Genomic DNA, 16968 nt, shown 5'->3' on the forward strand with positions numbered 1-16968 from the left:
CTTTCTTCTTCTTACTGCGTCACGAAGTAAACTCATTAGGTGGGAGTCCCTGATAAGGTCCAACTTCGCTAGCATGAATCAAGTAGTCTTGATTTTCTCAAGGACTACTTGATCAAGGTACTTTTTCACCCCTTTTCATGACGCCACACTTGCGCGGATTCTTAATGCGTCTCTATCGAAGGTCTTTTGCGCCGATTTTAGGAACTATTACGCCTAATTTGTATCGCCCCAAAAATACACTAAATACGCCACTTTACGCCTTCAACGTTTTACTTATTAAAAAAAATTTATAACCCGGACAGAATAAATAGAGAGAGGTGTGTGCGTGATTGCATTTGGGGAAGGATAAGTTAAGTTGTGTAGTTTACATTATAACATTTGTCGTTAACCCCATATAAATTAGTGTGTGTGGGGGGGGGGGGGGTGTGTGGTGTGTGAACGAGCGGAGTAAGACAAAGTAAATGAGCATAGCAATAGACTGGTCGAAGTAGAACATCCATGGTGATCAAGAACATCGGGAGCTTTCCCACAACCTGCCAACTACGGAGCATTGCACGCTCACAACAGGAAAGACAAGGCGTCGTCGTCTTTCGTAACAAGCTTACAAACTTACTTAGTTTCCCAGTAGTGGCAGCTGAAAAGAATACGAGGTTTGTGTGTAACCGTGCCCCGCTTTCAAGGGGGGTAATAGCACTTTCTTTCAGCGCCATGGACGAACGGGCCAGAAATCGTCTTTCAGCAGCGTTTTACTCTACCTCAGTCTAAAGTAGAACCAAAAGAGAGAGCACACTCCAAGGTGTGCAAGCGAGATGCCACCACAAATGGAAGACACTCCGGTCTCGCTGCTGCAGTGCAGAGTAGTAGGTGTCGAAGTACAGTTCTGTCAATTGAAAAAAAAAGAGTGAACACCCTTTTTACGCCCTAATACGCCGGGAACTATTTATACGCCGAACATTTTACGGCGATAACGACTAATACGCCATTTATAGACCCTAGCGTCTTAGCGCAAAAAGACCTCCCAGATTCTCATCTAGGAACTATACGACTATATGTTTTCTCCCAATGTCAGTGTTCCACCTTCTATTGACCAAGTTTCGTCATAAGACTGTAATAATTCTACTCGTTTCTGGACGGCATTCGTTATTTGACTGTCGTATACAATAGAGGTATCTCCTGACTTAGTAGTACAATGTAGTGTATCGCCTAGTATGGAGGTTGTCAGGATACGAGAAGAGCCATTAGTGTGTAGACCAATGATGTTTCGATGCATCCCGGAAACGATAGTACACAGACTATAATCTTCTTTGTAAGGTCATAAAGGAGGGTTTACTGGCAGGCCAAACAGCTTCACGGCGTATACTGCCACGTCCCCGAAAACTGACGGAAAAGGGGGTAAAAAGGTTCTGATTAACTCATTTTAGTTCCGGCTCTTTTTGGTGTGAACGCGACATTTCGGAACTATATTGGAACTAAAGTGGGAAAAATACTGCGGTGTGAACGCGCCTATTGTTCCACGCAGCCCTGTGTGTGATGACTACTTCCATTCTTGCGAGGATAATAGTGATATTTTTTATATAAAGTTTAAGTATGTTTAAGTATTTCCTTGCCAAGCTACTCTGCTCCACTACATTTCATAGTGCGTCAGAGCACTCTTTACTTGACTGCATAATTGCAACACATTACTTTTTACATAAAAAAAAAACTAGGACAGACACATTGTGAAACAGTTGCAGTTTTAAACATGTGGTTGATGTTGTGAATTGGGACAAATATCCTTAGTTAGTTATAGGAAAAGATCAGGATAAGGATAACATGTGTACGTTTGTTATGTCACATAAACACGCTTTGCAAGTTGATTATGCCACGCAAGTTTTAAATAGGTCAACGTTGACTTTTAGTTTGACATTGGACATGATTAGCGGTATCCTATGCACCACCCATCTCCTCCCTTTGCAGATTATTTTAGTTTTTTTGCTACGTAAACAGATTTTTGCCACTATAGGTCAACACCTGTCAACAAGCAGAAACATTGTTCGTAACAAGCTGCTCACAGAGATAAAATATGCAGCCATTTTTGGATGGATGACAGTCTTTTTAAAACCATATTTCATGCTTTTATGATATGCAGTACATCACAACTAAATACATTTCCTAACATTGAAGAACTAAACCTTATAATGCTCTTACATATATTTGATACTGATAGAAAGTATTCTATAATAATAAAACACTGTGAAAGTAGTCATATCTTTATGTCGTAACTGCTATATTGTATTGCCATGTCATAAATACTTGTGTATGCTGCTTTTGCTCTTTTGCATCTTTTCGCATATCATGTATTTTGTTTTTGCTATGTTTGTAAAAATTGTATTTCTTAAATGTTTTATGTGAGGGACTGCGGATGGAAATTAGCTCAAAGCTAAATCTGGCACTGTTACGCTTGATACATTTGAATGTTTTAAGTGTTCATCACTGTGCACTGTCCCTGCCAAATAAACGATTACATGAAAAATGAAAAGGACTTTCATTAATACTTATGTCCTTTTAATAAAGAAACCTTTAGATAAGGACCTTTATCTGATTTGAGTTTGTTTAGCCATGTATTTCTACTTGCAATTAAGTAAAAGTAAAGCAAGTCTCCATACACTGTATCCCAACACCTCTTATATCACTGCTTAAGGGTCTTTCTGCGACTTTCTTACATCGATACTCCATAGCTAAATAATTAAGTATTTGTTGTGTCTCGTAAAATCTGTTAAGATAATGTATTTAGTTCAGTCTTGTATAGTGTTTTATTTTGTAGTAACCTCTCCTTCTTGTTGCAGATCACCTCACTTCCTCCCTTTGTGTTTTTTCCCTCCACTGTGGTTGTTGACCCCACCCTAATTGTCTGCATCTGTGGCCCATAGCCTGTATAGTTCCTGGGTGTTTCTCAATGTTGAGGACGCTTCCTTGGTAGGACATGTCTTCCGAGTCACTTCCTTCAGAAGCGAGGCAAGAATCCTTCCTAGCCTCGGAAAACGAAGAATGGTGGAACAGGCTAACAGCTGTGCGTCATATGAGAGGCCCCGCCTTAAATGGAGCGCGATTTCCGCCAAAGATTTGGGAAATTGGTCCGTGCGCAAAGCATTGTGGGGATTTTAAGACCACGGAGGATACACATGTGCGGCCTCGAAATGTCCTCGCTACGAAGGACGCCGGGCTCGGTAGAATTCCAAGGAGCCTGGACATTGGAACAGTCTTTCGGCGGGACTCGATGACGTAGCATCCTTGAAAAAGTGGCTCTGCAGCATCCTTCCTTGACATTGAGAAACACCCCCTGTCTCCCTTGTCTTGTTGCCAGTTTGTTTAGTCCCATGTGTCAGACAGCCAGTGTCAAATCCATGTCTTTTTATCATGGTATCGTAATTACTAAGAGCTAAGAGCCGAGTTTTGGAATATAGCAATGTATAATATATCCTTTTGCATTTTTGAAACTACCTCGGTTACCTTTTCCTCGTAAGAGTGTTTTTTTTGTCATTTACCCGTTACCTCTACGGAGTGATTTCCTGTTGTACACATAGTGCAATTTTTTCAGTAAAGACTTTCTTTTGTACTTTGTTTGTGGAGTCGTGCTTTTGGGTTCATACTTGTTTGCCTAGTCGTATTATGAATGCCATTGGTTCTTAATAATTAATCAATTAATTAATCAATAATAATTGGGAGGGGGGGCGCGGCTGTTCTTATGTTCTCTGAGGGGGGGCTCACCTTCCCACACTTTGAAAACCCCTGTTCTAGTACATTGTTATAAATAGACCCTAACTCTTGTAAAGTCCAACATGCACCTTTTTTTAAGAGGATAACATATCGTATCTTAGTGAATCTTGCAGTTGTGTTTCTGAATTAAGTGACAGGAGAGTTTCGAGGGTGAGGTTAGTTTCTGGTGGGTTGTGACCATGATAAACGGATTGAGCTTGTTCAGCTGTTCAAGCACATTTTGGACAATCTCAAGACATCCAACACTGACACTGACACATTTATGTTTGCAACTGAAGCCCTGACTTGGGATTATTTTTTTTTCATTTTCTTGAAGTGCTCTCTAAAATATTCTGCCGCCAAAGTGATGCAATAAGAAGATGCAGATACAATGTGACAGGTTCTTCAAAAGGACGGTGATTGATATGTGAACGTAAGGCACACTCTGCGATTCATTTCAACAACGACTCATCCTTACTCAATAACAGATCAGTGACAATCTAATGATGCCGTTCTCTGCATTACTTCATCTGCAGCTACTCAACATGTATTTGCAATTCTTCCCCAAGACAGCTTGACAGTCAGATGGAGCTGGATGGATGCAGACAGATTTCAAATTATCTGGGAAAACATTCAAAATTGAAACAAGGACCGACTACAGATTGAGAGAAATCCTTAAACCAGTCGGACATTTTCCATCACGAACAATGCATGCAGAAGAATAATAAGCAATACACGCAGGAATACACACCATTGTAATCACAATTTTAACATTTAACGAAGTATATTTGTGTTACCTATCATAGATGAAGTATTTCTCATAATGTAACAGCAAAAAGTGGTCAAATCTGGTGCCGAGGATAAACTTAAATATATAACGCAGATAAAAGTTAGTTGATAATTTAACAATGGAAAATGATTGGTTGATTGATTCTTAATGTTGAATGGTTGGCATTTCAATATCCAAAACACCAAATATTTACAAGTTCGATCATTACAAATGTGTTGATTTGAAGCTTTTGCTTATTTTGCGTCGACTATAACTGAATATGCAGGCTTGTGGACTATGGATAGGACGAAATAAGACATTTCAATGACAGAAATCGACATGGGAAAGAAGAAAAAAGATTGGAAAATACGTGCAGCCCTAATACTGTATACTGTAGAAGACTCTAAAGGAAAGACAAGGATGGAATACGAAATCCGCAGGGTATTAAAACAATGTTATCAGCAATGGAAACCAACTTCATGTCACCCAATGTGTCTTCAGAAAAAGCAGAAACATTCATTTATCAGTTTGACTTGAAGAGCTTCTTGTACATTACTGCACTGCTGTGATGATAGCATGTAAGTCAGTGTGAATGAACTCTTCTGCTGCCAAAACCTCCTGGTTGCTAATTGCTTCTGTTACAACCTGCTGACTTCAGAACGGCTGAGGCAGGCGTGACAACATGAGAACACTCTGAGACACGCCTCAGGCCAAAACGTTTCCCCACTCTCTCTTCTCTTTTGTCTCTTTTCAAAAATGGTAGAAGGAATTTTGTGGAAAGCTATTCTTCGGTAATATTGTGATTCTCGCATGAACTTGAATTGCACAAATGTAGGACTGTATGTGTCTAGTCAGTTAGCTTAGCAGAAAGTTAGCTTAGCAGAAAGTTAGCTGCAAGACTATACATATGTACATAGACTTCTCTGACCTTAAATCATCACTATAGGATAGCACTCCAAAACATTGTACGTGAAGGGGCGGGACATCTTTAAGCGGTCGACCAATCACAACAGAGCCGGCCAGCTAACCAATCAGAGTAGACTGGGCTCTGGTTTCAGACAGAGGGTGAAAAGAGGTGCTGCAGCACAGGCAGTATGAGAAAAATTAAATAACTTTTTGAGCATTAAAGCATGGAGACATGTCACAGTAGAGACACTACACACAATTATTAACTGGAAAATTAACATAATAGGCGCACTTTAACACATAAGACATTAGACCTTGATATAATATACCAAGTCTAATATACTCAGAGTCTACTTCCTGCCCTCTAGCGGTCAGCGTCACTTGCATTATGCAGTTTTAATAATAAACATCATTTTTCGAAAAAGCAGTGTTTGAAATGTTTGGTCCAAAGCCTCTACTGAAACACTGAGATATGCCGACTTAATGCACATCCAGACAACAAGATAAACAGCCGACTACCTACAACATACGTGTCCTGCCAGATCTGTCGCGCCATCGTTATGCCGTGTGTGGGGAAATGTCATTGTTCAGCGCCTGGAGGAGGCATGTCAGACACTATACAGATCTCCCTTTGTTTGGCTTATCCTGACAGGACTCATTCATCACTGTTGGTTTAGCCTTCAGCACCACCACCGCAACATTTCCACCGGATTAATGCTCGTACACTTTTCCACATCTCCTCTGGCTTGCTCCTTTCCTTTCTTGCATCCTTTATGATTGTCCTTTTGTTGCATTCTCTAATGCACTCATCTGCACTATGTAGTATGTACATCATATTTTTTATATATACATCCTGCTTACTTGAAGTAAACGGTTATTTTGTGTTTTTTTGTAAATGATTGAGTGTTCTTGCATTATAATGTGTGAGTTTTTTATACCTCGGGACTGTGAGAAACAGTATTTCGATCTTTCTGTGTGCACAACATATTTTGAGATTGACAATAAAGTTGACTTTGACTTTTGACTTTGTCTGTTAACTTCAATCTTCTTGTATCTTTCTTCAGTTTGTCTTAATGCTTTCCTTTTATACTCATTCTTCACTTTTTTTTTACATATTTCTGCTCATCCTTTTTGGGCCTGTTGACCTTTTTCCACATTATTCTACCAAAGCCTTACTACCATTGTGATAAAATGGCATTATTTACACACAATTCAACACTTAATACACAATGTTACTACAGTTGGAGGTTGGAGAGAATCGGGGGCTACAGGGTAATGTTAATTGGTTGTTTTGTTGGGTGAGTATTAAACCAAAATAAATACACAACTGTACACAAAGAAATACATAATCAGTGCATTGCTTTGCTTAAAAACACTGTAAAATGAAAAGATAATAAGGAGGATTAACATTTTTGCCTTAACATTTTTACACTGATATTTTATTGTTTCTTATGTTTACTCAAATAAAAATAATATGAACTGTTATTTAAAGTTATATTAAGCCTAATAAGACTTGTTTGCTGCTGCCATTAAATAAATCAAATAACTTTCAATATCTTACATTGTAATTCTTGTATTTTTGTCCTATTGTGTTTAAGTGTTTTTTCTTGACTGTTTTTAAATGTATTTCAAAGTAATCCTGATGTTTGTAGTGTTTTTTCGTAAAGCACTTTGAATTACCTTTAGCCAAGATGTGCTATATAAATAAACGTAACTTATAGAGAAGCCATTTATCTTCAGGTTTCGCTCACTGAGCATCTGATCTACTTAGTTGGCGACCAAGCTCATACAATTACTGTTTATCTCTCTAGATGCAGTACATCTTCTCTGACCTTATTAACGGTCCCATTATCTGGGTTAAACTGACGCTGATGTGTGTATTACATGCATAAAAACATGCTTTTCTCCCAGGCTACTAAACCATGATGAATGGAGGATTATTGTTGTTCTCCCTGCAGATATACATCTCCTGTCATTATGATGAAAGCACGGGGAATAACAGCCTGTGCCCTCACTGTCTTCAGTATTGATGACCCAGCGATGCATTTTGTAAGATTAGCAGATTTGTTGAGGAACATATAATCCTTTAAAGGCCATATTCATATTGTTTTTCCAAGACAGACATCACAAGTAAAACAGTATAAGGATAATACAGAGGCACAGACGAGAAAAAACATTTGAAGTGTGGGGTGAGGGAGGTTTTAAAGTGTTTGTTGAATTACGCAGCGTCCTCACGGCGGCGCGCGTTGAAGCTTGCCGGTGAGCGTTTCTGAAACTCGACCAACAACCAATCACATTAATCTCCCGCCCCGGACACACAAGCACGCGGTTTGATTGGCTAGAGCTTGTACTGGCATATGATTTGATTGGCTGACGCTTCCGTCGAAACTTCAGAAGTTGAACTTTTCTCAACTTTTGAAGTGAGCAACGCAAAAGAAGCGAAGCGACAGGGGTGTCAAACTCAATTTCGTCACGGGCCACATCAGCATTATGGTTGCACTCAAAGGGCCGGTTGTAACTTTAAGACTATATAAAAATACATATATAAATATTTAATATATATAAAATAATGTATTATATTACATTATTGCCTCTGCATTGGATTATTATTGGATAGGGTAATAACTTCATGAAGAACAGTAAGCCATCTTCCAGTGTCAAATACCCTATGTGAAACCAGTAAGACGTACTGAGTTTACTAGCTAGAGAGAAACATTATTTTCGTAATAAACTGGTATTTTATAGTGAGAAACGGAGTATAACTGTGGTTCCCACTCATAACACTCTGAGTACAACTCTTGATATAAGTATTATTCCTGTTGTTCAGTTATGTACATACAGATATCTCTTGTTACATGACTACACGGTACGTACACAAGGATATCTAGTCCCCACACTTTGAGTTCCGGGCCCCGGTTTAGGGCCGTGAGGGACTGAAGTAAAGGACACCGGGGGGTCGTTCTGGCAACGTTTCTTATTATACCGGATAACTATGCCAATGTACGGCTAAAATTGTCTTTGTGCAACGGTAATTGATCGCACAGGGGTGTTACGTAGAGGTTTTATACGGAAAGAAAGAGTCTTAAATTAAAAAAAAGAGGTTTTATACGAAAAAGAATCTTTTAAAAAAAAAAAGTTTACAGTGAAGAAAAAAATGAAAGTAAAGTCTTACACGGAAAAGATAAAGTTTAGGTTGAAAAGTGACTTCTCTGAACCGTTAATAAACGGGATCTGAATAGACGGAAACGTCTGNGAAGGCGACACGTCCGTTCTTCTAAGCCGTGTCCCTCACTCCTTTCATCCCAAGCTGCATCCCCAAAAAGTTTATTATGTTGTTGCATCGTTTCAGATGTTATGTTTCAGTTGTGCTCTTGATAAGCCATTAAAACAGTAAAAACACGTTCAGTTTCCTTTTGCTTTTTGTGTCTCCTGTTCACCAAAACATACCATCTGTGATGGAAAAAGAAAGTAATCCAAAAGTAATCTAAAAGTAATCTGATTACGTTTTTTAAGACGCGTAACTGTAACTGTATTCGGATTACTTTCAGAGCCATGTATTCAGTAATCAGTAACTGATTACATTTACAAAGTAACCCTCCCAACCCTGGTTAGTATGTATAAAGAACATGACAAATTTTTATCCTAAGATGTAACGTTAACCCTTCATACCTCAGTCTACTTTTAAGACACTAAAATAACGTATTCCAATTTGTATTTTGTTTTCGTGCGTGGAATTATACCGGATCTCGTTTCAGTACACATAACAACAGAACCATAGCAACGGAACTGACATGCAACGGAACTGGCAACGCTCTGAATCAGACTCCGATTGCATCCACTCAGAGTGTCCGATTCAGAAACGTGACTCTTACACTCTTTACGTCACCAACAAAGATGGTGGGTGAGAATAGATCTTTAAAACGATAAGCAATGCGCCAGAATCAAGGTGAGACTATCCACATCCTTTAAAACTCTACGCACATTTGTTTCACCGAAATAAGTAAACGACTGTATTTGAGTGAGTTAAGGCATTAGTTTGCTTCATTAAAGGATGTTAATGAATAAGTGTTCTCCAGTGCCTTTTGTCGGCTTTAAGGTATTATTAAGGTAGGGTTAATGTTGTTCTCAAAGTGCACCAGATTGATGCTTTTAACTTCAATATTTAAAAAATAATCGGGCCCCCCTAGAGGAGGCGACGACCCCCTTAAAGGATGTTCGGTCCACCCCCACTTGTAAAAAATAGCACTTTACCCCTGCACCCTCCCCCAACAACTCCTGGGCTAAGCCCCGGATCTCCTACAATCCTAAATCCGCCACTGATTACAACAATGGTTCTACCGACAGCCAACTGTTGCCATGTTTTTTTGGCTTCTCTGATGTCAAAGCCCAAACGGTACCAAAACTACACAAAGCCCCGTTCCCACCTGGACTTTGTTGCTCTCCAGTCGGTTCTTCTCGTTGTTGGACTTTGCAGCTTTCTCTGCCACCTTCTTCTGCAGGTGAGGACCACGACCGAAGAAGATATAGTTGACAAAGGCGTACTCCAACAAGGCCAGAAAGACGAAGACAAAGCAACCCATCAGGTAAATGTCAATGGCCTTGACATAGGGGATCTTGGGTAGAGTCTCCCTAAGGTGGGTATTGATGGTGGTCATGGTCAGCACCGTGGTTATACCTGCAAGCAAATGGGAAAGCGGTAAGAAGAAGATCTTTTTGACAAGAACTGCATGCTGAGTGGACACCATTGCTGCAGAAGAATCAATGCCTTCATTAGCCCTTCATTGCCGACCATACTGTATACTGACTGTTTCAAGACATTTCCAAGACATCTTCCAACATTCTCTTTTTCTGTTATGGTCGTGGTGTAGGGATAGCAGGTCAAGGGGTTAATCAGTCCACATCTTTGGTCAATATTGAAATATCTTCACACATATTGGATAAATGGCCATACCATATATAAATGGTAGCCTAACTAAAATGTTATAATATGTAAAGCGTGTTACGTAGTAAAATTACAATATTTGCTTCTGAGATGTATTGGAGTAGAAAGTAGCAGAAATTGTAAATACCGGTACATTTTGGTACTTGTAAATGTACTTTTTATTATTATTCAGTGTATTTCCGTCGGTGTTTGGGTTTTTGTTAGGGAAGCATTATCTCATGGTCCAACCCTGCAGTAGAAGGAATTGCTATAATGGGATAGGTACACTTTGAACTGTGTTCACCAGTTTAATATGGCATCTTAGCATGCTAACATTTGCTGAGATTCATAAAAACATAAAAGTACAGCTGAGGTAAAAAGATTTAACCTTATGATGGCACTAGGTGAAAATTCAGAAAATCTCCAAGTTTGGATTAATATCCTGGGTACCATACATTTCCCTAAAGAATCTCTCAATCCATGTAATAATTGTTGAGATGTTTCAGTGTGGCCCAAATAGTGAACCAATCAATCATCCAGCATAGAGCCAGGACAAACATCATATCAGCAGACACAATCTGTAAATAATATAAAAGCCACTGACCCAAAGCTACTCTGGCAGCCGATGCATCATAGTTGATCCAGAAGGAGACCCAGGACAGGATGGTGATCAGGGTGGAGGGCATGTAGGTTTGCAGGATGAAATAGCCAATGTTCCTCTTCAGCTTAAAGCTCAGGGACAGACGTGGATAAGAGCCTGTTACACACAGGGTGATGAGAACATTGTTACTGTTGCTCCACAAAACACACAGACATAATTAATGATGTACAGTTAAGAGGAAAACTGTGGGATCAATCTTTCCAAATGTCAAAAAAGCCAACCACACATTTCCATGTCATCAAAATTGCCCATTAGGATCTAAAACAAAAGCTGTAGAGCAGTGACCATCAACTGGCCCGCCAGACTGTGGCGATGGCGGAGTGGTTAGTGCGTTCGCCCCCCACGAACGCACTAACAATATATATAACGTCTCGTGTACCGGAGTCCAACAGAGAGGCAGCAGCTGCGGGACAGTAGACTGCATACTACATAGCCTTCCCTGCCCTGAAGAAGAAGTGATCCTTCGTTAGCGTGAAGAGTCTGCTTTATGCGCTCCGCAGCAGTAGCCCCGCTGCGAGGCTCCGGCAACTTCACAGTACATGCACCCCCCCCCAACACAGTCCAATAGAGAGGCAGCAAAAAGTGAGAGTAAAAGTGGTGACTATGACATGAAAGATAATTATGTTCCTTTTTACTAATATATCTAATATATGGACACCATTTGACTCTATTACCTGTGGCAAACACAGCTTTCTTGGATTGGGTCTGGTAGTCTATGATGTCGAACTGGGGCAGTTCGATGTTCTCCACTCCAGTGACCGAGCCTATGTTGGGTCCTCCCTGCCAGTAGAACTCAATGTCGTCAGTGGTGTATCCATCTGAAAGAGGCAGGGGGACACAACAAGGTAAACCTTCCTTAAAACACAAGACAAGCATGTAATGAACCAATGTAGTACATTACATCTCATCTGATTTGAATAACGCTTTTTTTAAAAGCAACTTTCAATAAATGCAACCAATCATGAAGAAACAAACTCAAAGCGAGGATCCTTTAGGTACATTAGCTTATAATAATCCAAACAATTTTAAGTGCTACCCTTTTGCCTTCAAATAAGCCAAACCTTTTGCTACATCCAGAAAGGAGAATTCCTTTTTTAATTTCCCAAGGTGCAGTCGAAACAGGTCAAGTTTTAGTCTGCAACCGAAGATGTGTAGACTTTCTGCTGTCCTGATATCAATCAGGAGCTTGTTACACCATTTCGAACCAGGAAAGCAAACAGACATGTTTTATTTGAGGGATACATCGATCACTTTCACAGTTAGGGAGTAGGGAGCCGATTGGCCGACGCAGAGTGAAGTGGACGTGATGGAGTGTTTGGTTTACCCATGTTCTGGATGTAAGAAGGACTTGATTTATTCATAGCACGAAAGGCCAGTACCAGTGTCTCGAAGTGGATTCTGGAAGCCACTGGCAGCCAGTAAAGGGAGCGGTGCAGTGTGGGAGAACTTAGGTGGGTTGAAGATCAGTCAGGCCGGTACCAGTGTCTTGAAGCAGAGTACATTCGAAGAAAAGAATGCCATCAAAAGTTCACAGCTGAGGACGTTAACACACATGCCGTTGTTAGCTTGGATTTAAGGTGCGTTGTCTCACTTTTGTACGGTGCGTTGTCTCACTTTTGTACGGTTCGCATGGTGAGATTGCTGTTATCACACTTTAGTTCATAGAACATACCGTGTCTACCTTTCTTACAACAATAAAAATGAAGTTTTGTTGGCTTTTTATATCACCAACAAACCGCCCTGAATGTAATCTGATGCACATTCTTAAGACGTGAAACCTATGACTGCGAATTCCAGTATTGTTGCTGATGGCAGTGATGAAGGTAACACAAGTGGCAAGAGTAAAACTTTGTGTCTCATTCTAGCTACCGTCTTGTGGTTCGTATCCAGATGGGGCAGAAACAGCCTGAGACAGAACCCCCACCCTGAGTCTCCCTCTGCCTTGACTTCAGTTCGTCCTCCAGACCAGTCTGACAGGCAGAATCCCTCATCCTTCCTCACCCCTTCCGCTAACATTCAATATCTCCTGTAATCAAATCTTTGACATATTGTGGCAATGTCCTTGCTAGTGAACCATGTAAATGTGTGGTCTACCAGGGAATGTGGCGGTTGTACATTCTGAGTGCCATTTTTGTTCCCATTGGCCTACGCTGCCCCCGTTGCATACTGCCTTCCTATTTATCCTCCTCCAAAAGGACAGGAAGTAGTGCTCTAGGTGAGTCCTTCACCTATGAGTTTATACTAAAGTTACGTGATTACTTAGCCCAAAAACTTTTTCCGATGTTGAGATTCAATTGGCAAGAATCAAATTACATGCCAAACGCCGTTGTTTAATTCTAGGTAATGTTTTCCTAGAAAGTTTAGAGCAAACCAGAGGCCCACTGGCATAAAGACTCCCGCTTCACAGGCAGAATCCACATCCATTTCCTAAAATATGTCATGATGTAATTTCCCGTTTAGTAAATGTTAGCAACAATGTTAACAAAAGTAATATTTTACAAAGAAATCTGTAGAGACTCATTTTTTGAATTTTGAGCTGAAAAACAATTTGAGTCTTGTCCATTAGACCAGGATCATGTAATTATTATAACATTGAAACATTCGTAGTGAATCACCATTCATTTACACAAGGAATTGTTGAAAGTATGTCCTCCATATTTTAACAGGAAGTACAAATAACTAATTAAATCAGTGTGACTGATAAAGCGGAAAGTAGGCTCTCTTTTTCCGTTTAACTGTTTCCCACAGGCTGATCAATCAACACTAACGTCTCTGGGCTATGTTTATAGCCTGAACCAGAGTGAACACTGCCCTGTCAGTAATTAGAACAACTAACCCTAATCCCTGAACCCTAACCCTACACATGATGATATGTGTGTGAATAGTGAACCGCTCTATCGAAATCAGTCGGAAGTTGCAACGGCTCATTTCAAAATAAACGTGGATTTGCCTAAAAAAATAGTTTTTCGGGATTCTGGTGTTTTGTTTGATTTTAAATAAACAAAGTCTTGGCTTTCAGAATATGAAACTTTTATTTCCAAAATCACACGATAAATACATTTTTGAAGCTTGTAAAGGGAAGATGACACGCACCCTGCTCTTCCGCAGCGCAGCTCCCCCTCCCTCCGGATGAAATTATGAATGTAAGGCGTATAGTAATCATAGATAACACGGCAGGGTCCGTTACAGTCTGTTTTCATCTGATTTCAAATAAACAAAGTCTTGGCTTTCAGAATATTGAACTTGTGTTGGCAAATTCAGATGATAAATACAACTTTGAAGCTTGTAACGGCATAATTACAAGCGGAGAACGGAATAATTTAACGTCACTACAGGCATAACAACAGCCGGTGTTTCTCGTAAGTGTTTTCCCCAGGAAACAAACACAATACACACAAACGCAAAATTACACAAACACACACACACGTATACACACACACACACACTCGCGAGCTTCTCCCAGACCAGCAATCCAAACGAAAATATCTTCCCTCCGTAGTATTTTGATCATTTGCTCCGCTAATAATCAATAAGATCGATGGATTCCAGAGAAGAGAAAACTTTGAAGGCCTTTTTCTCAAAATGATGACTCGGTGACAGTCATTATATAATGTGACAGGTAACTAATATGAAATGATCAACTGAGACATGTTAGTGTCTGTCTTTCCATATAGGTCAAGTAAATACGAATTCACGGTAAACTTTAGGGACTTAAAGGTCACCTCTATACACACGGGGTGACGGTGGGCCGCGCTTTTTGGGAGACTGATAAGAAACAAGGGTTAGGACGTCAGTACCATGATAATCAGTACCCAGAGTATAGCTCTCATATCTTAGACATTCGGAGATAGTAAACATTTTATGAGTGCTTTATCATGGAAGACAAGATAGCTGTCTGCACGGGACACCTTCGCAGTAATCTGTGGTGCTAAAGATAACCACGTTGTATATAATTTCGGATACATGGTCAAAAGTCAACCTCGCTTTAGTAATATTTCAGTCGGTGTTAACTATGACATTCCTCTGCAATAACGACACTTCTCCTTTAACCTTTCTACAAAAATTGAACGACTATAAAATACTAGGTGCAGTGTGTATAAAGTCAAAAGCCACCCGTCCAACGGAAGTTCAAACAGGGTTTCCAGAAGATTAGTCCCGAGGATCTTATGTTCTTGATGTAATGTACAATGCAACAATCTGCGAAAATAGGTTTTGCTGAATGTTATGAGTTATGACACCCGTTAGGGGTGTCCTCGTTTAAACCCACTGCAAAGTACGGGTCCCTGTGTTGCTGTACGACTTACGTCGCACCCGCAAACTTGGACACGAGGGGGACTAGGCTTGCGTTGCGTGATTGGGTGAGCGGAGTGCCGCCTCTCTCATAAAATTACGTCGGCTTGGGTACATAATGTTACGGGCAATAGCACTACTGAAAGGTTTCTCTTTCTCGTTCGTGTGAGTCTAAATTCAAAATAAAATAAAAACAATAACCTAAAGTATAGCGTAGTTGTGATATAGGGATTTTGGAAAACGTAACGCCGCCTCTTGTATGAAGTATACTTGTACTCGAAGTTGCGTATCGCACCTCCTAGAACCCATTAGTCAAGTCACCCAACACATAGTGTTTACTGCGAGTTTTAAGGGTATCTCCGGAATGCAGACAAAGGCCATAAAATAGCTGCCTACATAAAAATAGTGTATCAAGGATACCTTCGGACAAACGCCGGTCGTCCTTCTCTTTTTTTTTTTTTTAGGGCATTCCAGTAATATTAGATGAATCAATAGGTAATATAACTGAATGATAGAGTAATATAACTGAGCATCGATAGAGTGATATAACTGAATTATAGAGTAATTATGACACTGAATGATAGAGTAACCATAACTGAATGCATAGAGCTAATATAACTGTGAATCGATAGAGTAATATAACGTCGAATCAATAGAGTAATATAACTGAATTATAGAGTAATAAATTGAATCAATAGAGTATAAACTGAATGATGAAACAAGAAACATCGAAGCGAGACATCACAGGCATCCGGAATAAATTATAACACATAAGAGGTTTGGTGATTATACAGGGAATAAACACTTAGGCGCGAGATTTATAGAAGTAATATCATATGTAATCAAGTCATGTCACACAGGGTGTGTGAACGATAACAACGAAACCACATTTCCACTACGTGTCGATTAAATTTTTACAGAGCAATATAGTCCTCATTCAGGTAATATTACTCTACCAGTCTCAGTAATTGTACTCTATTGATTCAGTTATATTACTCTATCGATTCAGTATGTTACTCTATAATTCAGTTAGTATTACTCTATCGATGTCAGTTATATTACTCCTATCGATTCAGTTATATTACTCTATTTCAGTCAAGTAACTCGATCATCAGTATATTACTGTATCGATTCAGTTATATTCCTTGATCATGCAGTATATTACTGCTATCGTTCATGACTTACTCTTATTGATTCCATAATATTACTAATATGACCCTAAAAATAAAAAAGACCACGAAATTTGCCGAAGAAAAAGCGAAGAAAAGTATAAAATTAAAATTAAATGTAATTTCATAAAAACACTCCGGAAGATTTTTACAAAACCAGAAAGACGATAGTAAAGACTTGTTCTTATGCCTTAAACCTTGTCATGAAATTGAAAGACGTAAAACATTTGGAATGTCTAGTGCTACGGGTACATACCTTCTTGAATTTTTGGAAAAACTCTGGAGACACACAGACATGGCAATCACTCTATTTCCTCAGGAACATCTCACGTAAAAGTTTGGTCTATGTTGATTTTATCCAGATTATAAAAAATTGGTGAAAGTAGTATACACTAAGACAAAAGCTAGTCAGCGTAACTGGGCTCTGTGGTAACAAGTAACATATGTGACAAACCTTTCCCCTCTAAGGAATCGAAACGACTAGCTATAGCCTAATCAATAACATGAGGTTTACCAA

General features: G+C 39.6%; 1 protein-coding gene across 1 annotated transcript in view; it reads right to left on the minus strand.

Moving 5' to 3' along the window:
- The window catches only part of LOC104965166 (gamma-aminobutyric acid receptor subunit beta-1-like), a 417189-nt gene extending 404869 nt beyond the window's left edge, over nt 1–12320 (minus strand). Inside the window, exons 1-4 of the mRNA XM_010794125.1 lie at nt 12317–12320; nt 11667–11810; nt 10936–11088; nt 9835–10085 (exon numbers count right to left, since the gene is read on the minus strand). Of these exons, the coding sequence (XP_010792427.1) occupies nt 9835–10085; nt 10936–11088; nt 11667–11810; nt 12317–12320 (552 nt within the window). The remainder of the gene's footprint in view (nt 1–9834; nt 10086–10935; nt 11089–11666; nt 11811–12316) is intronic.
- Nucleotides 12321–16968: the final 4648 nt, after the last annotated feature.

This window comes from Notothenia coriiceps, unplaced genomic scaffold, assembly GCF_000735185.1.
Source record: "Notothenia coriiceps isolate Sejong01 unplaced genomic scaffold, NC01 NC01_scaffold00037244, whole genome shotgun sequence".
Classification (NCBI taxonomy): Eukaryota; Metazoa; Chordata; class Actinopteri; order Perciformes; family Nototheniidae; genus Notothenia; species Notothenia coriiceps.